Genomic DNA, 24633 nt, shown 5'->3' with positions numbered 1-24633 from the left:
TTTTCAACAAAGCCCTCACAACTACAGTACGCCTACGCCATGAATAGATGCATTTTACATGGCTTCCAGCATATGCGGAAGCCGCTTGGGGAGGGAAACAATGGTGTACGCGCCCATGGCACATGCATACGCCCCATTATTTCCTATGGGGCTTGAGCATAGGCAGATTCTCCCTTACACGGGGGGATCCAGAACAGATTTCCTCCGCGTAAGGAGAGGGCCCACTGTACCTCCTTTACACAAGTTGGAACACTGTCTTCTAAGGAGGCATTGACTACCTCCTTCACTCACTGAGCAAGTTCTCCTTCTGGCTTGTTTGATAAGCCAGGAAGGACATACATATGGTTGCTCTCACCTCTCCGAGGATTCTCAGGTTGCACAAACTGAAAAAATATCCATCAACACTGGACAAATTCACTGGCATTGTATCACTGTATCCAAGTCAGAGTGGATCTGAGTGACATTATCTGCATAGTGACAGACAAATTCTTTGCAGCGGGGCTGTCACATGGTCTGCATTTTCTAGCTGAGGACCAGTGACCTGTGACCACTCTGCTTGATGTCTCCCTGCAATGCTGGCAGAAAAAAATAATTTCTTTGCTGCCCACACTGCCACCAAATAGGCCTTCAAATACACTCTTGCCAGTGTTCGGTTAGACTGGCTTCGAGTCTTTAGGAAGTATGGAGGGATGGAATGGGAGATGTTAAAGACCTGTGCATTACCTTCCTGCCATCTTTGCCCCGCCGGAGGACCCAGCCCCCCTCAGGCAGCTTCTCAAAGTATTTCCGAGCCTTGGGAGCCTGCTCCAACATGTGAGGTGGTGGCAGCCCAAGGACCTCCACAATCCGGCTCATCTGGTCTGCCTACAAAGGAAAGGCACAAAAATCAGAAGCATTACACATAACATCCTATGGCTTCCCACGCCCATCCCTTATTTATTCATTAGGTTCTTAAATCCATTTATGTCACTGAATCGCAAACAGACTCATTGTCACATTCCCTCTACCATGACTTTATTGTTATATTTATTAGCTGCACTTTTGCTATTATTGTTATTAGCAGCAGCTGGGCCTAGCTGTGGATATAAGAACAGGAGTGTCAAACATAGGCTGTCACTGTAAAGATGATTCAACCTGGGAAAGGAAAATAAGAAGAAAGTAGATGGTTGGGGGGGGGGGGGGGAGTTGCCTGCAGGGAGATATAATAGTGAAAGTGACACTTTTGAATCAGTTCTGGCAAAAAATGATTTTCTGTGCTGATCTGCAATAAACTCTTTCTGGTTCATCCATGAAGCCTGGTTATTGAATAGAGACAGAAAATAATATTTATGCTGCTCTAGACACTTTCATTCTCTTTTACTATTGAAACTAAGATATATAAATCTGTCAGTTGTTACTTAAGTCTAGGGTCAGAAACTTGTTTTGGGTCTGGAGACAGATGATACTGAAAGTATATCCCCAAGCATGCTTTCTTTCCCCACACATGCATGGCAAAAATGATTCAGCTTGTGCAATCCAGGGACTCATCCATGCACCAGCCAAGTCTGATCATTAACAGAGACAACAGAAATTCTCCTTATGAACAGTGCTTAGTCTTCCAACTGGGATGGGTAAGAAATATGGAGGCAGGGATGGATTTTCACTCTTATTTCTGACTGGTGATTGGAAATAACAACAGGAATCCTCCACATGCTGCTTTTCATCCCAACTTGAATGGTGCACAGGGGATTTCTCCCCAGGTTTCTTTCCCAAGCCTTATGGAATTTGTTGAGGAAGTGATGCTACCTAACAATTTAAATATCAGCTAAATATCAGCTCTACAATTAGCCATCTCAAGCACTATAACAAGGTACCAATCTCCACCTACCTCATTGGCGCCACTAAAGAGGGGCTCCCCTGTGTGCATCTCTACTAGAATGCAACCTAGGGACCACATGTCAATTGCCAGATCGTAAGGCATGCCCAGTAGCACTTCAGGTGAGCGATAAAATCGACTCTGGATGTACTGGTAAATCTGTAGAGACAAAAGGCATGATACTGTCACCTGTTGTATCTAGGGGAATGGAAAGTCATGGCAGTTGGGACTTCTCTCAGTTGTTGTGTGTCAAATGTTGGCTGGGACAACCAAGTTGGTCTCAATGCCTTCTAAGCTCAATTTAGCCAAAGCAAAACTGAAAATGAGGGAAGAAGATCAACCTTGCAGAAAATTCTCATATCATCCACCAGAAGGGTGGCATTTCTGCCATTTCTAGATAGGTTATGGTTGTAAATGTGAGACCTGGTGGCCACTCACCCGTTGGCCCAGCTGGCAGGAGCTACCAAAGTCCACGATCTTGATGGCACTGCGCTTGGGGTTGCAGAGTAGGATGTTCTCTGGCTTAAGGTCACAGTGGATGATACTGAGCTCAGGTGTTGCCAGGAAGAGCAGTGCTGTGCACAGTTGCTGGGCAAACTTGCGTGTGAGGTTGAGAGACACACCACGGAAGTTGGTGTTACGGAGCAGGTCATACAGGTTGTAAGACAGCAACTCAAAAACCAGGCACAGATGGCTCCGGAACATGAAATGCCGCTTCAAGTGCACTGGGGTTAAAGTGAAGAAAAGATGAAAGAGAATATGAAATAGTGACACTGGTACATTCCAGCTCCCTATTCATGCTCTTGTATGTAGTTAAGACTTGTGCACCTCCAACCTATTTCCCATAGAAAGTGGATCATAAATCACCATATGCACATCCATCCATTACTCACAAATCTCTATTTTAGGTCCAATTGACATAAAACAGCTTCTCTCTTATCCCCCAGCCCTGTCTTTAAACACTTTCTCTCTGTCACACAGTCTTCTCACAAGTTTGAAGCCCTGAAGACTTCATTTCCTGTGCATCTCAACAGTGTTGGCTCTGACCCATAAGCATTTCAACTACTTCTAAAAACATTCCCCGCCACCATCCAAGACACTGCTGTTTTCAGACTCTCACCAATATAGTATTTCATCTCAGTGTCATGCTGGTTCATGAGTTCAAGCAACCGTAATTCAATCTGAGCCTGGCTCAAAAATGCCTTCTTGTTCTTGATTATCTTAATAGCCACCCACTCCTGAGCCTGTTGATCGTAGGCCTTTACAACCTAGCAGGTGAAAAAAAAGGGCCATATTAGAATCATTTTACAATTTGTCAGTATCATCTGTTCTGGCCAATCTGGGGAATAACCACCCACCGACCCAAAGACATCTGAAGGAGAAGTCTGGTTTATGATGACGAAGAAATCCAAAGCCCCAACTACCTTGAGAAATTAAGAACGTAGAAAACTGCCTTATACCGAGTAAGATATTAATTTTTCTAGCTCTTTATTGTCCATACCAAGAGAGCAAAGTGAACACCTCGAGGCTTTTTGGGGTCCCTGCCCATTTTTTAGTTTCAAAAATTGGCCAACCATGCTCCTCCAAACCTGTAATTTTGGGGTGTGTGTGTGTGTGTGTGTGTGTGTGTGTGTGTGTGTGAGTCTTCCTTGGGCCTAAGGTAATGGTTGTGCTTGAAATAGCTATATGAACCCCTTGGAAGCTTTTGAGGATGCATTTCACTAATTTCAAGCAAAATTGGAAGGGCAATTCAAGACCCCAGGAAAAGATTAAGGAGACCACTTGATCTCTGTAAGGTGTCCATCACTAGTCAGACTGGCTGTTAGCAAATCTCCAGGGTGTGAAGCAATCTTTCACATTATCATTTTGACTGGAAATGCCAGTCTGAAATTGGCACACTTATTCTAAACTTATTCTTGGACTGTACCAAGAGCAATGGGTCTTTTCCTGTTGGTCACATCAGTGTGTTACTGGAATCATGGGCACATCCTTTGAGCTACCTCTGCAAATTATAACTACTGGTAAGAGCCAATCTGGAGCATTCATACTGTATATACACATGTACAAGTCGTCCTCATGTATAAGTCAAGGAAAGGTTTTAGGGCCAAAATCATGAATTTTGATATGACCCCATGGATAAGTCGAGAGTAAAACTTAGCGTCATGCAACAAAGGATCTAAAGGGGAAAACACCACTTCCCTCACTCCTTCTTCTTCTCTGGATCTCTCCTGACCACCTAATACCACTTCCCTGGTGCCTGGAAGAGGAGGTTTTAACACTGAATTGGGAAGGGAAGGAACTGGAGTTAAATGGGGTGTTCTGTGGGGAGAGGAGGTTTTAACATCAGATTGAGAAGGGAGGGAAGTGGAGTTAAATGGGGTGTTTGGTGGGGAGAGGTTTTCACATCGGATCGGGAAAAGAAGGAAGTGGTGGGGAGAAAGGGCTCTCTCTCTCTCAAAGCAGTATTATTGTACTGACCCGTATATAAGTTGACCCAGGATTTTAGAGTCAATTTTTCAACTTATTGTCTAGTATATATGGTAAGTCTCACGAGAATATGGGGTGCAGCTTGCTACGTGGTTATATAAGCAGATGCAGAACATTTCTTTGCCCCTGGATTGATTTCTCACCTGTCCAAAGGACCCCTTGCCAATAAGTGAGTCTATTTCATAACGTTCCAGCCAGCGCTCCCCATTGCGAACTATGTAATCATAGTTGTCATCATCATATCCCTCATTGTGTACTTTCCGCTCCTTTTTGGTGCTGGTGTCCTCCGGTGCAACTTGAAGGGCTCGACGCTTCTTCTTGGCATAATAGACCTGGCAATGAAAAGCAGGATCAATGCATAGCACAGAACAGACTCTTTATTTTAAAAATGGGGAGTTCTGTCATCTCATGGTAGCCAAAAGAGGTAAATTAACTTGCCTAGAACTTCTTAGTAGGACAAGAGATGGTAACATAATTATGGACCACAAAGAAAAGATGCATTGTGATGATTAAAACATCACTTTTCCTGTTGCTTTTTATTTACTGGTCAAAGCTGTCACTGTGAAAAGAGTGATCTTACCTCATTGATATGTTTGTATGTTTTAATAAGGTCCACAGAAAGTTTGCGTAATGGTGCTGTGGCAGATTCCCGGAAAGTGAGTGGGATTCTTCTCTGCAGAATAGCCAGGTCTGGCATGATCTATCACAAAAGAAAAAGAGGAGTGAACTCTTTTGACATGATCTTTAAATGATGTTGTGTATGATGGAGGCCAGCAGCCAATTGGTAGCAGTGATGCACGATGGCTGTTACAGTGCAAATTCTGCCTTCCCTTTGCATTATTTCCTTGGCAGGAGAGGGAAAAGGTCTCTAAGAGAGGGGCAATAGAGAGGACAACTTCCTTAGAACTTAGTAGATTCAACCTGCCTCCCTAATCTAGCTTTCGCAATATGTAGCAAAGAGGATGCCAAGTGCTTTGGACTCATAAGAAGTTGCTTTCATGGCTACTCCTAGGGATAAGTATACTGAGTATTTACTCCATTCCATGTTACTTCCCTCCACAGGCTGAACTTGGGGCCTTGGCTTTGAAAGCGGTGGTTTCTGTAGTGTGAACAAAACACAGGGCTTCATAACTTTACCTGTCTCCATACAGAGCATGTTTGAAATAGCCGCAGGTTGAGAGTGGCAATGAAATCAAATGTAACTGCATGCAATTTGCCAGCATATGCTTCAAAGACAAGAGAACTCAATCGGGAAGAATTTGCTAGGGAGATTACCTGCTGATGCTCAGCCATGGGCTGAATGCTGGAGAAGGGAGCATGGCTGTGCTGGCTCGACATGATTGTCTCAGTACGAAGAGAGTGGCCAAGAGAGGCAACCTGGCTGCAGGGCGGCAGCTGGCATTGTGGGGTGCTGCTGCCACCTAGGGGACACAAAAAGACTGCTGAAGATTTTTTTATCACCATATACATGGCTGCACTTTCCAGAAACAGCTCCTGATCACAAGACATATTCCGTTTTGAGAAGAGAATCAACTATCTAGATTACAGTAGGGTTGAGAATAAGACTATGAAACTGGTTCTATTCCTACTTTAGTTGAGGGTATTCAGGACAGAGAACTTCATCTAATGAACTGAAACAGCAATATAAACATATGTAAAGTATGAAAAGGTGTTTACATTCCATAAAGTTAGTAGGCAATACTATAAACCACCAAAACAGATTTCAATCAACATTGTTGGTTATTAATGTTAGCATTTTTCAGATTTCTGTATTTATTCTAACTTGTGTTTACATCTCAATTAGGCCCAGTCATGAATCCACTAAATTTGGTTCTGTGACTTCAAACCACCACCTAAGAAACAACTAACACACATTTTGTCATCTTCTCTGCCACTTGTAGAAAAACCTACTAACATCAGTTTTTGTTGAAAATCAGTTGAAAGGCACACACGAATTGGCTATCAGCTGTGAGCCCTGGACAAGAAGCACCGGAAGGGAAGAGGTAAGTATGGATGACTCCCAGCATTCTATAAAGTCTGATTCAATGATACCCAAGAAGCTTCAAACACTTGTTACAATGCAGCCAGGGTGGATTACAGACTCATAGCACAGGATAGGTGCCTCCTTCCAGGATAAGCTCCTGCTATTGTAATCAATGCAGAGTATTCAACCAAGCTAGTACTGTACTTGTCAACCATGAAAACACAGAAATTTAGGGCATATCTATATCTAACTGAGTGAGACTGCTCATACTGGCACAACCTAAGTCCCTTCTCTAGCAATCTCTTGTAGGGTTCATGAAGCTGTACAAGAGTTTGCCAGTGTTTCTGCCTAGCAATAGTCTGATATTGTGAAACTTCAGTTCACTCAACAGAGCATATACAGACATATCTGAAAATGACCATTATGTACTGTACTAACTTTAAAATAATAAAATCATAGAGTTGGAAGAGACTGCAAGGGCAATCTAGTCCAAACCCCTGCCATGCAGGAAATCACAATCAAAGCATCCCCAACAGCCTCTGTTTAAAGACCTTCAAAGAAGGAGACTCCACCACTCTTCGAGGAAGTGTGCTCCACTGTCTAACAACCCCAAGTTCCTCCTAATATTGAGGTGGAATCTCTGTTCCTGTAGCTTGCATCCATTGCTCCAGGTCCTAGTCTCTGGAGCAGCAGAAAAAAAGCTTGCTCCCTCCTCAATATGACATCTTTTCAAATATTTAAACAGGGCTATCATATCACCCCTTAACCTTCTCTTCTCCAGGCTAAACATCCCCAGCTCCCTGAGTCGTTCCTCATAGGACATGGTTTCCAGACCCTACACCATTTTAGTCACCCTCCTCTGGACACATGGCTCCAGTTTCTCAATGTCCTTTTTAAATTGTGGTGCCCAGAACTGGACACAGTATTCCAGGTGGGGTCTGACCAGAGCAGAATAGAATGGCACTATTCCTTCCTTTGATCTAGACTCTATACTTATATTGATGCATCCTAAAGTCGCATTGGCCTTGTCAGGTGCTGCATCACACTGTTGACTCATGTTCAATTTGTGGTCTACTTGGATTCCCAGATCCCTTTCACACTTAGTCTTGTTCAGTCAGGTGTCCTCCATCCTATATCTGTTCATTTCATTTTTCCATCGTAAGTGCAATACCTTGCATTTCTCTGTGTTGAATTTCATTTTGTTAGCTTTGGCCCAGCTTTCTAGTCTATTCAGGTCATTTTGAATTTTGATCTTGTCCTCTGGAGTATGAGCTATTCCTCTTATTTGGTGTCATCTGCAAATGTGATAAGTATACCTCCAGTTCTGTCATCCAAGTCAGTACAATAAAGATGTTGAATAGCACTGGGTCCAGGACAGACCCCTGTGGGACCCCACTGGTCACTTCTCTCAGGCTTAAAAGGAGCCATTGTTGAGCACCTTTTGGGTTTGGCCAGTCAACCAATTACAACTAGTTTCTAGGATACACATTTCCATCTTGTGGACTATTTTGACCTGAAGTAATGAGTTTTATATCCATGTTTTATATCCATGAGATCACATTTTGTACATTAGAAAATACTTTGTAGAACTAGCTCTATCCATTAAAAATATTTACATCTTGCTTTAACACAGGGGTCAACTGGTTATCTAAGGATATTTTAATGTGCACACAAGAATTTCTAATCTAATTCAATACTGGGATGAAAAGTATCTGTGGAAATATGATTTACCACCAAGCCATTTAAAGTTATGACAGCCTTGTTACGAAGTGGTCCTCTAGCAAAAACAAACTGCAAGGTTCGAGTAACCATGAACAGGATAATATGTGCTGTGGATCTGGACATTTCTCCACATACTTCAGACACTTGAGATCTAAAATCTTCTCCATGATGCTCAGAAACTTGTATTAAAGCACCAAATAGGAGATATTCAGGACAGTGACCTTTGCAACCAACACCAGATTAGGAGCTACTGCTACACTACACAGACTGCACAGGGGCTTGTAGTAGTTCAGCAATAATCAATCCTGTTGTGATGCACAAACCATCTATATAGCTAAATGCCAATTCTCACAGCCATACAAAACCTTTACTGACTCTTCTCCACTCACCAATATCCATAGTTTACTAGCCGAGATAATAATATCTGAATCAGAAGTCATTTTCAAATGGCACTCAGTAATGTAAGAAACACAGTATACAAGACAGCTGACGGGGACAAAAATTGTCCCAGGAAATGTATTTATTGGGAGCAGAGAACAATTTAAGCCCCACCTGCTTCAGCTGTGTACCTCAATGAAGCCCTTAATTTCTTCTTAGGTAAATCTGAACATAGGCCAGGCCATTAACCCTTCTTACCCAGTCTTGTCTACTTTGAGAGGCAACCACTCATCATTAGAATATGAGCCAGGCCATTATCCCTTCTAATAGAGTATTTTCTAGCTACTCTGACAGGCAAAAGATCCCCATGGCGACTGAACACCTAGCTCATCATATCATTATAGAGCCCCCCAAACGCAGCTTACATTTTTATCCTCTTAGCAAACTCAGTCAGGTAGCGAAACTAAGGAGTAATTTCCCACATACCTAAGCTCTGTCATTAGAGAGGAATTTGGGGTTCTATGTCCAGTCTAGCTACCAACAGTAGTGTTACCCAGTGAGGAAGGCAGGGATTCAGAGAGGTGGGGCTTCCGGGGGTGGAGCGCGCTGCTTCCCCCCTGTGCCACCCCATCCTTTTCCTGATGGGGCAAAGGACTGGATGGCGCACGGGGAGCATGTGCTGGAGGACCTGACTGGGTCTCATCTCCCTTCTGAGGTGTCACCCAGAGAGGGCCAGACCACTGCACCCCCCCCCCCCCAGTGATGCCACTGGCTACCAATACACATTGGTTTCTTGCATTATACCAGACTAGCACAGATAGATGACCCAAAGAGAACTCTGATCTTAAGCAAAATCCACACAGTACTGAAGGAATACGGAATATAGCTCTCAGAAACCTCCAAAATTGAGATTACAAATGTTATACTCTTGTGCTCTTGGCTGCTCTCCAATAAGGGGAAATCAGCCTTTTTAGAAATATAGGGACTGCTGGCCTAGCTGGTGTTCATTTTGTGCATAAAATACAATTTCATTACTACTACTGGTGCCTCAGCAACCATCAGAACTAGTAAGTACTATTCTTAGATGCTGGAGGGGTGTGTTGAGTGGCTGGAATGGGATATAGCAGCAGACAGGCTGAGAGAACTAACCATTTCTATTCCTAGCTGAGGAACAAAACTTATACCAGCAATGACTTGGAGGAACACCTGCTTGAGGTATTTTTACATCTGATTCTTGAGAGTGCAGCAACCCTCCAACATAAGCTGATTCCACCTGCATGCTTATTAGCAGGGGCTAATGAAAGCATCAATGAATGAAAGGGCTCTGAAACTATGCTTCTACCCTGAACAGATGAGTTGAGCACAGGTTTCTGGCTCAGCAGTGTGAGGCTGCTGGAGTTATTTTCCTACCTCTGCAAGAGTGTGCATAACCAACAGATTAAAGAAAGCCATCTCCTCTTCCTGAATGACGATATCATGGGATTTAATAAGTATGCGAGGGTACAAATCTTCACTCAGAAGAAAGTTATGGAAGATCTTTTCCAACTCAGCCTGACTCAGGGGTTACTCATAAGTTTCCTATCAAAATGATACAATCTGAATAATCTGACCATTAGATAAGTATCTATTAGTGTGTATTGTTTTTATAGCCTACTGTTTTAGAGTTAGTATTTTAATGTCAAGTTATTTTATAATTTTGTTGCCTTCTGATTTTAGATTCTACACCGTAGACAGGTTTTTATCTGTATCTTGTGTGATGACTATATAAAGTGCCGTGTCAAAACTACAGCACTATATAAACAACAACAACATATTTGAATAATTCCTTGCCTGCTTAGGATCAACATCTCTAGTTAATAAAGATATATCTTGAAGAGTAAAAAGGATTATGAAAAATCCATATGTCTGTCAATTGGTTGTGAAAACGGGAAAATCTGTTGATCTTTAATTCTACTGTTCCCAAGCAGTTTTCAAAACTCTTCTGGTGGAGAGAATTGAAAAGTATACAGTGAACTCTATAATATATATATTATATTTCCCATGGTTAATATTCCCTCTCCTCCTCCTCCTTTCCTAAACACTAGTCCCCTAATATCCATATTTTTCATTCATCTATCAACTGTGGCAAAGAAAATAAATCACATTTCTTGAAAACCTTGTGAAATCTCAGAAACATAATTACATAGATAGAGTTACTTATACAATTTATTTTGAACATCGTATCTCAGATTTCTATACCAACAGCTAAGTGCTTATGGATAAAGTTAACAAACGCGAAACAAATTATTAGTCAAGTGTGTTTTTTATTGTCAGGCTCAGCTTAACAAATATTTTACCGTTAAGATACAGATCTAATTTTTTTACCACTGATACTTCATACCCAAAGATATAATTTTGTTTTTAGCCAGCAGGTCTGCATTTCTTCCGGTGGTTTTGAATTGACAGTTGGCCCTCTGTATCCACGGATTCTTAATCCATGGATTCAACAATCTATGGCTTGAAAGAGAGTGTGCATGTGAGTGTGCAAGTGTAAAATTCAAAAAATCAAATGCTGATTTTGCAAGTTATTTTGGTTGAACTTGCATTAATTGAAGGATTTGTTTCTGAATGGCATTTTTGCACTATAAAATCAAAACGATTAAAAAGAAGCAACTGACAGTGGCTACTGGTCTAACAATGAACTACTGCCAATAAACTATTGAAAGTAAAATGTTTAAATTCAAATTGTCATTGTTGTTCCAATAAGAGGGTTCTAAAAATAGTAATAATAGCTAGACTTAAACAATGGAAAAAGTTTAAACCATTTGGTTTAAACCAATCTAGTTTAGACCATCCAACTCCGGCAACCAGGGTGACATACAGCCACAAAATTCACTCAACAAGAAAGATCAAAAAAGTCACCTCCAACCCAACTCCTACTCTACATGGTAGTAACTACAAGGTCCTCATAATATATCAGTGAAAGTTGTGTGCATGTGTATTTATCTTGATAAATTAATCTAAATTTGGCTGTATTTCACTAAACTCAGGCATGTAGCTCATGTAGCCCTTAAAGCCTTATTCCCTTCTACTGCGGTCACACTCTCACCAAAGACAAACTATCCCTTGCAACCTTAGATGCAATGCCTCCTCAATTTCTTCAGCAAAAACCTCACACAAACTAAAATCTTGACTTCTTGGCCCTTCCTTCTCCCAATCCTTCCATATTCCACCATGACCATACTAAAGCATTTCATATCACAATTCTCCTCCAACCTGTAATCTCACACAGAGGAAAAAGGGTTCCCCAATGCAATAATTTTCTAGTTTCCTTCTTGCTCTCCAATCCTAGAGAGAAATGTGTTCTTCAGAATCCCCAAAGCTGTTTCCTTCAATGCCACAGCCTCAGAGCCTAGGACAAACGTCTTATTGAAAGGCTAAGCAGCACTCTTCCATTTGCCACAAAAGAAACCTTACCTGTAACCATTTTCCTGTTGTAGCATGCTGAAGGCAGAAAGCAGGAAGGCTCCTGTCGGGCCCACCGTCCAGTCTGTAATGTCAGCAGCATTGCATGAGCTGAATTACAGCACTGGAGGGAAACACTGTAGAAAAAGGCCCCTTCTAACCAACTCCACACAATCCACTCAAGTCCACAGCCAGACTTATAGGATAATACGTGTCCAGGTTCTGCTCCTGAGAGAGTCAGTCTTAAAGCTACAGTGAGAGCTAACCAGAAAGCAGTGCTACATAGCTGTCATTGCAGAGGCTACGAAGGTCAGTGGGCATGGAATGCTCTCTTGGCTGGATCAAAGCAAACAGCTGGTTACATGCCATGGCCAAGTGGAAACTGATCAGAGGAACAGCTGACAAAAGGTTTCTAAATGTAGGCCAAAGAAGCCACTAAGGAGAAGGCTGAAACGTGCCAATTCCCAACCCCTCTTTTCTAACTAACACCTAAAGGCCCTTACCTCCTTGATCTTTCTCAAAGGTACAGTATTAACTTATTGGGCCTGGCTTCCAATGTGATGGATAGTCACTGAATGAGCTTGAGTCCCTTATATTGGGAGAAAGGCAGGATATAAGTATAAAATAATAACAACAATTGTGCCAAAACCTTACAAGGCAACAGGAGTTTGAGAAAGACCCACAACAATTTGCAAAAGTAGTTACGGATGTTTTCTCTCTGCCAAAATAAAGCAAGTGTTTATGGAAATGTACTGAATGTATCTGAATTGCATATGGATGGACGCACACAAAATTCTAAATCTGTTTGCTTAGTAACATGTTTGTGCCAACTACCAGTGAATCAATGGGGATTTCAGATAGCCATTCCTTGAGGATGAGGTGGGCAACTACAAAGACGTCCCTAATGATCCAATGTCTAATGAAAAGTCAGGCATACTTGTGTATGCATATACTGTAATCTATTTTGCAAGGGACTCACCTGACAGCAATGGTTCAAACAGATGTGGGTTTGTTCCACATCTTTTCTGAAACTTTCATATACCTAAATGAGAAACGATTCTTTTCTTGGCTGACACTTTGCTCTGTAATCAAATCAAGGCAATTTACTATCATCTCCATTGAGAGACATCATCCAACCCCAATCCCTTTCACACCTATCACCATGACAATCCAGGTTCTGCACATGCAAAAGTCTTACAGGCTGGGTCTCCCTTATCTGGAATTCTAAAATCTGAAATATTCAAAAAACCAAAACTTTTTTCATGAGTGGCTGAGATAGGGACACCTTTGCTTTCTGATGGTTCGATGTGTACAAACTTTGTTTCATGTAGAAAATTATTATCATAGGGTTTTCTGGGCAAGATTTGTCCAGAGGAGGTTTGCTATTTATTGTCTTCAGACTGAGAGCAAATGAATTGCCCAAGGTAGGTTTCATAGCAGAGCTGGGAATCGAAACCTGGTTTCCAGAGTCATAGTCCAACAGTCAAAACACTACACTACACTAGCCCTCATGAACAGGACTGCTTTATATTAAAACTTTATATAGTTGTTAAACACTGGTCCTAATGAAATTGAATCCTGACTGCAATGGTCCAAACAGATTTGGGTTTATTCCTCAGTTCATATCTTTCCTGGATTAGAATGCATCTTGGGAAAGATGAAGCACAATGCAGAGGGTTGTAAAACTATTCGAAATCAATTAGGACAAAATAAACAAAACAGGGAGTAGAGGTGTGTGAGAACCCAATTTGTACCAAATATCTGTGTTGTTGTGTGCCTTGAAGCAATTTCCAACTTATGGTGACCCTAAGATGAATCTACCACACGGTTTTCTTGGCAAAATTTGTTCTGAGGAGATTTGTCATTGCCTTCCCTTGAGGCTGAGAGTATGTGAGTTGCCGAAGGTCAACCAGTGGGTTTCATGGCTGAGATGGGAATCAAACCCTGGTCTCCAGAGTTCTAATACTCAAACCACTACGCCACACTACCCATAACATTTTAGGAGTGTTTTTTCTAACCCAGAATTCTAAACATGCTAACATATTGTCTATAAAAGATAAAGCTGGGGCCAAATGAAGCTACTCTTTATGAAAATGAACTGTATTCTGCCCAACAAACTCTTTTGAATGTACATACAAATTGTTTTTGGCTGCAACTGTTCCCAGCCCCTTACTTCAGGAGTGGGCAAAATGCAGGATTCTAAGACAGTTTCAATGGCCCTTGACCTCCCTTTTCTGGTCCAAAAGAAAAAATAACAACAAAAGGATGTGGCAATTCATCTTTTAAATAACACTAATGGCCCCTCTATACTGTTTCACACACACACACACACACACACACACACTTTCAAAATCAGAAATGGACGTTGGGCCACAGGGCTTGACTGTCAGTTTATCTCAAGACTGCTTCAGATATAACAGCAGCTCAACATTTTGCTGTTTTGGTAAGCTTCCTTTTTACACCAGCCTGCACTTCCTCTTTTGTGACAAGACATTGGGCCAAAGCATACTGCGGAAACAATCCAGTTTGAGACTGCTTTAACTGCCTTGGGTCAAGGCTAGGGGACTCTGGGAACTTTAGTTTTGTGACATTTAACCTTCTCTGTCAGAGAGTTCTGGTGCCGCAATAAACTACAATTCCCAGGATTCCCTAGCACTGAGCCAGGGCAGCTAAAGTGGTCTCAAACTGGATTATTATTGCAGTGTATTTTGGCCCACAGTTTGGTGTTACATCCAAACTTGCAAACAATGTACAGCTATGCCTGAAAGACAGTTAAAACCCAGAGATGAGAGAACTTTGCACCAAAAAATAAATTTTATTAAGAAAAAGAAAGCTAATAAAGCACAGTGAAAAATTTCCAGCAACTGAGCACATCACTGCATCCGTCACTCTCTTCCACATGAAGAATCAGCAAGGTTTGAAGTTTTACAGTTTATGAAGGGACAGCCAGATGCAATGGTTAAATATTTTTAAATCAGTTCAGTTTCTCGGAGTCTTGAAACATATGAATGCCTACCCAGTAAGGCTTTCTGCATGATTCTGAAATTTACTGATAGAGGATATGTCATTGCGACTTTTGAAATCTTGTTGCTGGGCCACAGCAATGGGGAAACATAACTCTCCGTCACAATAAAACAGAAGCCCCAAACTTCAAGTCTTGTGGCCCAGTTGCATAATCCTAGTGATTATCAGAAATGATATCATAGGATATCTAATGAATATGAGTGGTGAATGTATGTGAATTAGCCCAGAAAGGAGAGGAATACAGAAGCACATGGCAGTTTACAGTTCAGCTTTCACAGAGAGCCAGCATGGTGTAGTGGTTTAAGCACTGGACTATGATTCACATACCCTCAAGCCTCGGAGGATGGCAATTGCAAAACCTCTCAGAATAAACCTGCCAGGAAAATCCCATGATAGACTCCTCTTAAATCAAAAACAACTTAAAGGTGCACAACAACAACAACAACAACAGCAACAACAACAACAGAAAAAGGCATCTGTACACTTTAGAGTAAAAAAGGCAGCCTTGGATAACAAACTAGATCTTCATCCTAGACCCATCTGCTTCCTCCTAATTCTTCCATCTCCCATTAAGTTGTTTTTACCATGAACTCAGTCCAGCCTCATCACCGTTCCTACAGGTTGTGTCTATCTGTAAAGCTTTTATAAAGAACACAACAAGGGCCCCTAAACAAAGGGCTTTTCCAAGTGGAACCTTCTGACGTGTGGTTAATACACCCATCCTATTCTTGTACCAAGAAAAAACACACTGCACACGTATGGAAGCGCAAAAATGTTTATAAAAATGGCACTAATCCAACTGAGGCAAACTGCAGGGTAGGTGGGTTTGGAAGAAGTCAGTTCAAATATGGCACTGGCCATCTATCAAAGTTTTAGGCCTCAGACATTGAAAGAATACCTTGAGATGTCTAGTTGAATCTCATGACTAAAGCATTCTGGTCTGATGCTCACTTGGTCTTTTTTCTTGGAAACCTCTAACTATGAAGATGCCACACTTCCACTCCTGACTTGCTCTTGAAGTCATTTAGCATTTCCCTTTCCTATTAAAATCAAATCAATGTTGTTTTTAATCAAGCTTCAGTGAATAGGGCAAATGTTTTTCCTCTCTTCTGAAATATCTGAACACTGATCAGTATAAAAGTTAAGTCTCCATCTCCATGTTATCTTTCCTTCCCCCCCCCCCCCCCCCATATTTGATTGGTTTTCCAGGTGTCATTTATCAATTTTTATAGCATGTCAACTTTCTCTTATTCTCTTTTAATATAACACCTACAAGAAACACTACTTCAAATAATGTCCTATCCTAATGTATACATTTCCTGATATGATAAAAGTTTCCACTGTCCTCTGCTGGGCTAACCTTACTTGTCTCCAATAAACCAAAGATGCAGGGTTGATATCTATTAGTGAATGCTTGAGAGCATTCTCAAAAAGGAAGATAACCTGAAATATTTCTTACTGTTAATCTGAAAGCTCTTCCAATTGGTTGAGGTGCTATTCTGCCACATAAGAGGCCAGAAAGCTTCAGATTAAAAAGTCAGACAGCACGTAAATAAGGAGGTGAAGACTTCTGATTTTTAGTCTCTCTTCAGCTGGTTTGTTTTGACTTTCTGTAAGGTACAGCATTCAGGCAGAAAAAATGGAATGCATAGATATAGGATGGGGAACACTTGGCTTAACAAGACTATGTGTGAAAGGGAACAAATACACAGGTAGAGCATGCCCCTTTTGATGTTTGGCATAGCTTTGTTGTTGTTATCCACCCTTGAATCTATCTCCACTCATGGTGATCCTCTGGATGAGATATCTCCAAGACTCTCTGTCCTCCACTATTCTGCTTAGGTTCTGCAAATTCAGACCCGTGACCTCCTTAATAGAAAGTCCATCCATCTAGCATGCAGCCTTCCTCTCTTTCTACTTCCCGCCATCTTTCCTAGGATTATTGTTTTTTCCCAATGAATCATGCCTTCTCATGATATGTACAAAGTATGACAGCCTTAGTTTTCTCATCTATGACCCATTTCCCCCCTTTTTGTCTGTCCATGGAATCTTCAGCCCTCTTTTCCAGCACCACATCTCAAACAATTTTCTTCCTATCTTGTTTCTTAACTGTCCAGCTAATTTTTGTGCTCAGTTATATAACTTCTGATATTCTGGCTAGTCTCTGTTCGTATCAGTGTTTGATCACAGGTATGAGAACTCTTTTACTATTTCTAGTTCTTCATTGTATAGGTTGAATTTATATTGATTCACCATGGTCATTATTTTTGTTTTCTTTATGTTCAACAGTAGGCCTCTGCACTTCTGCCTTGATCTTCCTTAGTAGTTGTTCCAGGTCTGTGAGGTTTTCTGCCAGTAGTATTGTGCTGTCTGCATCCCTTAGATAGTTGATATTCCTTCCTCCTATTTTCACTCCTCCTTCTTCTGTGTTCAAGCCATCTTTTCTTACAATATGTTCTGCACATAAGATGAAAAGATAGGGTGATAAGATGCAACCTTGTCTAACCCCTGTTTCTGTTTCTCCATCTTCTGTTCTGACATACCCTTTTGTCTTGAGTACAGATTCCTCATCGGGACTATCAGATGTGCTGGCACTCCCATGTCTTTAAGGGCATTCCATAGCCTTTCATGAGCTATGCATATGAAAGCTTTGCTATAGTCTGTAAAGCACATTCATTCCCTGGTGCATTCCATTAGCCATTGCAATGCGGACCCTAGTGCCTCTTCCTTTCCTGAACCTTGCTTGGACCTCTGGGATTTCTCTCTCCATGTGTGGTTGGAGTTTATGCTGCAGAATTTTGAGCATGACTTTGCTTGTGTGGGAGATCTGTGTCTCCTTTTTGTGGATGGGGATGCATATTGATAGTTTCCAATCTGTTGGCCATCATTTTGTTTACCATATTATAACATAGCTATAACCAGTGAATTTGTCCAATGTAGGTTAAGACAGAATTTTATAAAATTTAGTTTTGATTATACGTTAATTCATCATATTTCTTTAAAAATAATAGCAAGAACCGGAGATAAGAAAGGTGTGAACAGGGAAGAAAGAAAAACAGATTTGTCCATCCATGGCTCCAACTGTGTAGCAGCTATCTGGTATTTCAGGACGACAAGATTTCTGGAAGCAGGATATTCTTGGTGCAATTTGGCCAAGTAACTGGTTTGTCCCTCAGTTTAAGAAGCTATCACCAAGGTTCCATGAACTCTGAGTAGAATTCTAGATCTATCTCAAATGTGATGAAATTTTTGTATTGTAACTCAATTTGAGTTTAGCCCTGCAGTGCTAGGAACGTGAAGTTTTTCCAGAACACAAAAGCTCTCTGCATATTATATTCCAGGTACCTAGTCAGCATCACTCTGGAAGGTTCCTCTTGTATCTCTTATAGTTCACCGTGCTGGTCCCCTTCACCTACACATGGTGTACTCTGCTGGTGTATTCCAATAGAGTCTGGAGAGCCAAGAACTCAAGAAAACTCATGCAAGTGACGCTAAGCAAGAAACACTGATTTAGGACTGTGTTCCCCCAAATTCCTTTTAAAAGATGCCTTATTAGAATCATAGAATCAAAGAAGTGGAGAAGACCACAAGGGCCATCCAGTCCAACCCCCTGCCAATGCATGAATTCACAACCAAAGCACCCCCAACATATGGCCATCCAGCCTGTTTTAAAACCTCCAAAGAAGGAAACATCATGACACACCAAGGGAGTGTGTTCCACTGTTGAACAGCTCTTACTGTCAGGAAGTTCCTCCTAATGTTGAGGTAGAATCTCTTTGCCTGTAGCCTGCATCCATTGTTCCGGTTTTCTGGAACAGCGGTAAACAAGCTTGCTCCATCCTCAATACTTAAACAGGGCTATCATATCACATCTTAACCTTCTTCTCTCCAGGCTAAACATATCCAGCTACCGAAGTCTCTCCTCATAAGGCTTGGTTTCCAGATCCTTCACCATTTTGGATGCCCTCCTCTGGACATACCCCAGCTTCTCAATGCCTTTTAAAATTGTAGTACCCAGAACTGGACACAGTATTCCAAGTGAGATCTGACCAAAGCATAATGGAATGGTACTATTACTTCCATTGATCTAGACACTATTATTCTATTGATGCAGCCTAGAATAGCGTTGGCCTTTTTAGTTGCTGCATCACACTGTGGACTCCTAGATCTCTTTCACACATAGTCTTATTAAGCCAGGTGTCCCCGATCTTATACCTATACAGTTCATTTTTTCTGCCCTAAGTGCAGCACCTTACATTTTTCCCTGTTGAAATTCATTTTGTTAGTGTTGGCCCAGCTTTCTAATCTTTTAAGGCCATTTTGAATTGAGATCCTTTTCTCTGGGGTATTAGCTATTCCACCTAATTTGGTGTCATCTGCAAATGTGATAAGCATGCCCTCTGTTCTTTCATCCAAGTCATTGATAAAGGTGTTGAATAGCACTGGGCCCAGGACAGAACCATGTGGCACCCCACTAGTCTCTTCTCTCCAGGATGAAGAGGAGCCATTGCTGAGCACCCATGCACCTAAGAGTTGCATTGTCTAGCCCACATGTTACTAGCTTGTTTGCAAGAATATTACTGTGGCAGATTTTCCTGCTTTACACAATCAACCCGAGGAATGATGCCCATATATCTTCAGGAGAGCTGAAGATGCCACCATGTTTTCTTTCTAGACACAGAAGAGAACCATCACCCCCGGCCCAAGTTCACTATTCCTCTCTCTTAAGGAATCCAAGCTTTCTCTGGAAAATTCTTGTTAACTGTACATTAGCTGTCCTGAGCTTCTGGTTGCTGTGGCAGGCCCTCATAGGAGAAGCCCTGTCCTGTCTCATGTGCTTCCCCTGCCCCCATACACTGCTGCAATTCCAGAAGGAGATGGGCAAAAAGCCTGGTAGCAACCTGACTACAACAAAGGGGGTTCTGTGAAGGAATATGATACTGAACAGTGCAAATATGTTTAGATCTACGTCTCTCAACCAGGTCTCTTAAAGGAAAGATTTGGAAGACAATTCACTGATACAGTTTTTGGAATCTACCACAATTGGGTTCATGCAGCATGGCAATTTCTTTCAATCACTTGGATCCCTAAAAACGCTTTACCAAAAGGGACGACTGATTTAAAAAAGGAAACGGTAGCAGAACAAACAATGATCTGATGACACAAGAGGAAGTGGATGCCAAAAGGAACTAAACAACTGCAACGTACACTCATTGCTTAGGCCAAAAGAACCCCAACTCACCATTTCAGATTTTCATGGGTTGTACCATGATTTCTGAACATGTCAGCATTGCCAGCTCTGCTGCTGCAATAGATTCCTGTTGAACTGTATAGTAACAAGCGTCTGGTCCTTACGCAAGGAGAATGCACAAGAAGCATTTTGAGACTGCATGTGTCCCTTGCCAAAGCAGTTTCTTGCTCTGCAAAGGTGTGTGTGTGTGTGTATGTGGGGGGGGGGGAGCCGACTGAGGAGGGGTTGGGAAAGAGTAGCAAGCTACTTGCTCTCTTTGCAGCAGAAAAGAAATTAGCCAAGAGACTGGATTTCCAAGCATGCAGGGCTACCTAGGGGAGTTTCGTTCTGTCAGCCCACCCTGGCATTGGACGTCACTGGCACAGGGCCAGGCCTGCACTCGGCTTCCAGGCCACAGGCTACACATTAACCCTCTGCTTGGTCCCCGCTCGGCCCTGCAGATTTCCACCAGGCAGCAAATTCAATCCCCGCCTCTTCACTCGCTTCGGTGCAGTGGTGCCTCTGCCATGGCAACAAGCTTCCCATTGGCGAGCGGGCGCTGCCAGCGAGCGAATGGGAAGCCAGGCGGTGTTGCTAGGTTCTCCAGGATGCAATGGGCTGATTATGCCCAAACAAAGCAAGAAAGAGGAGAAGGCGAGAGTCTCCAAAAATACCTCGGTAAAGAACTGGCTCTCCTTCCAGGAACAGGGGCTAGAAATAACCTGCAAAGGGAGACCCAGCAACAACAGAGCTCATGGTGTTGGCAAGATGCCACAGCCACTCACCGTAGCCGTGATCTCTCCAGCTCCATGACTCTCAGAGCCAGCTGGGGATAAAATTCTCCCCCGTCCAGAATCAGTTGGAGCGGAATTCCATATCTGCTTCCCTCCTTCAACGGACATAAGAGGCAAGGGGCCTGGCTTGACCAGAGTGTGCTGCTAGCTGTGCCTGCTGCCTCTTGAGCCAGCCAGAAGGCAGCTAGCTCTCATCCTCCGCAGATGTTCATTGGTCTAGTTCTGCTGGTTAAAGAAGCTTTCCCAGATAAAACTACACTTCTAACCATAACCCAGCTCTGTTGCGCCAATGAACCGTCAGGAACGCCACTCTGCATCCCATAGCCTTGAGATTTTAGCCAAAGCAGCCTTGCCAGCCTGATTTGTATTGAAATGTATCTATTTGCCAAAACAATTCTCCTCCTCCCACCCACAACATATTCCCCAATAAAAGCATTATAGGTCTAAATACCCAAATCATACTACAGGAGGTTTGAAAACATCCAAACCATATCAAGCAAGGGCAACTTTAATTATGCCTCTTAGAAATGCTTGAAAATTTAGGACAACGAACAAAAACCTTTTTGAAAATCCTGAAATCCTTTGTGAAGGGATGCTGAGGATTTACCTGTCTTTTGAAAAATACAAAAGTGTACCATTTATGATAGAAAGCCACACAGGCCAGTACCATTCTAGGACCTTTCAGACCACACTTTTACCATAAGCCTTTACTAACAACATATTGGCTTGGAAAATGTCATCTTTCTTTAAGAAAGTGTCCATTCCATGCTTCATGCTGCTTCTTAATTATTAAAGGCCTAAACCAGATTTGGCAACCAAGGAGAGACATGGCGTGGTCATCACTGTACAACACTGGAACATACAGCCAGCATAAATAATGTTTAAAGCAGTTAAAATGATTATGTATCATCACTGTGTATGGATGTGAGAGGTGATGGTGAAGAAAGTGGGGAGGAGGAAAAGCAACTCATTTGAGATGTGGTGCTGGAGAAGAGTTCTCCAGATACAGTACTATGGTATCTGCTAAAAATCTGAACTCCCTGTAAAAGCCACAATGTTTAAACTGAGGCTGCCATACTTCATCATATCATGGGAAGTCATGACTCATTAGAAAAGGTAAGGTAAAAAGCAGCAGAAAAGAGGAAGACTGCATCACAGGTGGATAGATGCAATGAAGGAAGCCACAGGGCTATCGAGGGGACAGTATCTTGGAGATACTCATTCATTGGGTTGCCATAAGCTGAGGATGACATCAAGGCAGTAAAACACATACACAACTCATCTTGAAACACATCTAAAGCCATGGGAATAAAGAATGTATTGCAGTCTTAAATTTATATTGTATAGGATTAAAAAACAAACATACATGGAATCTGAGCAACACCTCAATAAGAAGTGAGAAAAATAAAGATGTTAGACGTTCAATGACACTGTCATATCATGGCCAAAGAAGGTCACCATGCAAGGCTTCAAGTTAAAACAAACCCCAAAACTTCCAACTTCCAGCAGCTTAATGATGAAATCATAACCACAATTACCTGGAAGCAAGTTTTCATCAAGTCTAGGAGACATACTTCTGAGTTAAAGACAGAGATACAGAAATGATTCAGGACACTGTTACACTCATTGCCAAGGAAAGTGATAATTACAGACTTCAGGATCTGTCTAAGCTCAGAGCAGAGCACTTATTTTTCAATGGATCAAGATAAATGTTGCATTCCTAGACTTGGGGATATCATGTAGCTACCAACAGTGCAACTGAAAATACTTAAACTCAGAATTACTGCCAGCTTTCTTGTGATGGAAACTTCAAATATCAAATGCATTTGACTATGGTAAGAGAAGAGTATTTAGTAGCCAGGGCAGCAATATGCACAATACAGACCAACCTACTAGCCATATTTGTGTGTTTAGGACCCCTCTCACGGCAATTGCCTTGAATACACATGCTATGCAGAATCAAACCAAATATCCTGCAGTCAAATATCTTTCTTCTAGCGGTGACCAGATTTGGATGTCACAATGCCTGACTCAGACACCATGAGAAACTATAGGACCCATACAGACAGACCAAAATAAAGGTGCTTCGGATCACTTTGGAGGTATGTTGTTTAAATGATGCATGCCTCCTAGGCGTCCGGAAGCTGCGCCAAAGCTGTGTACCAGCCCTTAGGACTAGATTGTGGCTTTGGTGCGGCTTCTGGACTCTTAGGACGCATGCATCATTGAAACAGCATACCTCCAAAGTGACCTGAAGCAGCTTTATTTTGGCCTGTCTGTATGGGGCCATAGTTTATCATGATGGGACCCTGTGTGAATACCAGGCCTGCATGCACTTCTCCCTTCTCATCCGGCAAGATCAGAAGCTTCTGATTTTTAAAAAAGACTAATCAGTTTGGCCTACCTGAAACAAACCACAGTTAAAATTGACCAACGTGTTGAGTTTGGATAGTGCAGCAAATTACAGCTAATCTAAAATTAAAAGCTTGTAACTCCTTTTCACAGATGCACCTGAGGAGAGAAGGGGAGGGAGTGAATCCAAACTTGTATAGGATTGATCTTGACACAATAAGCCATGATTACTCATGAGAACAAAACACTGCAAACATTATTTAATAATTCAGAACACTAATGGAACACTTCATGCTATCCACATGCAGCCTTTGACATGTCTACTACTGAAATTCTGATCTTCCATCCATTTCCTTTTTTATAATCATGGTTATTCTACTTACTACCACTATGCTTGTTGCAAATAAGCTCCACAGGTCAATGCCACGGTAAAATGCGTGCTTGCTTGAAACCTGGCACTCTTCCGTTTTAATATCACTGAATGGTCAAACCTTATTCCAAATTCATCCCTATAATCTAGGTGTGTTGCCACTTTCTGAGTAAGGGATTCTAATCATTTCAGCCTTTGCTGGTCTATGAACTGATCAATTTTAAGATATGGGAAGACCAAGGGTGTATATAATATTCAAGGTGCAGTGAGTTGTATTAGGGACACTATGCAATTTTTTGGATTATTTAAAGTTTGTCCTGGAATTGTTAGCTATCTGTTTGTAAAACACAGAACACTGAATTGACATATTTAGGGATGACCTTCAAGTCTCTCCCAGCAATTTTACTTTGATTTAGAATTACCAACTAACAAGGGGGGAAAGGGAGGGGGAGGAAGGAGACCCTTGAGTTTGCTTGCTGTTTCTGAAATACTGGAAATCACCTTGTCTTTGAATCTGTATTCCAAATTCAGTTATGCAAAAATGCAATGGTTATTAATACTGAGTTAATATTGTTAGATTTTCCTCTGTGAAACACCATGAAATTAATTTTAAATTATAACAATTTGATATAGGTTTTTTTTTTAATTTTTATGGATTACAGAAATCATAACATAATTTTAAATTTTAGAAAATGGGTAATACAACCCTAGACCCATTCTTTTTCTGTACTGCCTGTTTAAGAGACCACAAGGGCCATCCAGTCCAATCCCCTGGTCTTCTGGATCAGGAATTAAACGATGAGATGAGCTGTCAGTGCCATTTGGTTTCCATCTACCTCTCCCTTAAAATGCAAGCTTTGAAAAGTCATAAATGAGGCCTGACAGGGAAGATCACAAATTCACTGGCGTTATATTCCTGACTGAATCATGTACAGTAGGCCCTTGTTATCTGCTTGGATTTGGTTCCAGGATCCCCAGTGGATAACAAAATCC

General features: G+C 41.7%; 1 protein-coding gene across 2 annotated transcripts in view; it reads right to left on the bottom strand.

Annotated features, from left to right (window-relative positions):
- The window catches only part of LOC149304915 (dual specificity tyrosine-phosphorylation-regulated kinase 1B-like), a 33102-nt gene that overhangs the window by 3457 nt on the left and 5012 nt on the right, over positions 1–24633 (bottom strand). The window contains exons 1-8 of one of the 2 annotated variants that reach the window (XM_089478198.1): positions 11883–12199; positions 5618–5763; positions 4923–5042; positions 4486–4674; positions 2976–3123; positions 2294–2580; positions 1868–2014; positions 724–864 (exon numbers count right to left, since the gene is read on the bottom strand). In XM_089478198.1, coding sequence (XP_089334324.1) covers positions 724–864; positions 1868–2014; positions 2294–2580; positions 2976–3123; positions 4486–4674; positions 4923–5042; positions 5618–5763; positions 11883–11973 — 1269 coding nt within the window. In that variant the 5' untranslated portion in view covers positions 11974–12199. Of the gene's footprint in view, positions 1–723; positions 865–1867; positions 2015–2293; positions 2581–2975; positions 3124–4485; positions 4675–4922; positions 5043–5617; positions 5764–11882; positions 12200–24633 lie in introns of those variants that run through there. The other variant, XM_089478199.1, reaches the window with a different exon arrangement.

The sequence above is a fragment of the Sceloporus occidentalis genome, unplaced genomic scaffold (genome assembly GCF_023333645.1).
Source record: "Sceloporus occidentalis isolate IW3139 unplaced genomic scaffold, rSceOcc1.0.p SCAF_13, whole genome shotgun sequence".
Lineage (NCBI taxonomy): Eukaryota > Metazoa > Chordata > Lepidosauria > Squamata > Phrynosomatidae > Sceloporus > Sceloporus occidentalis.
The sequence above is the reverse complement of the archived record's forward strand: the minus strand, read 5'-3'. Positions and strand labels throughout refer to the sequence as shown.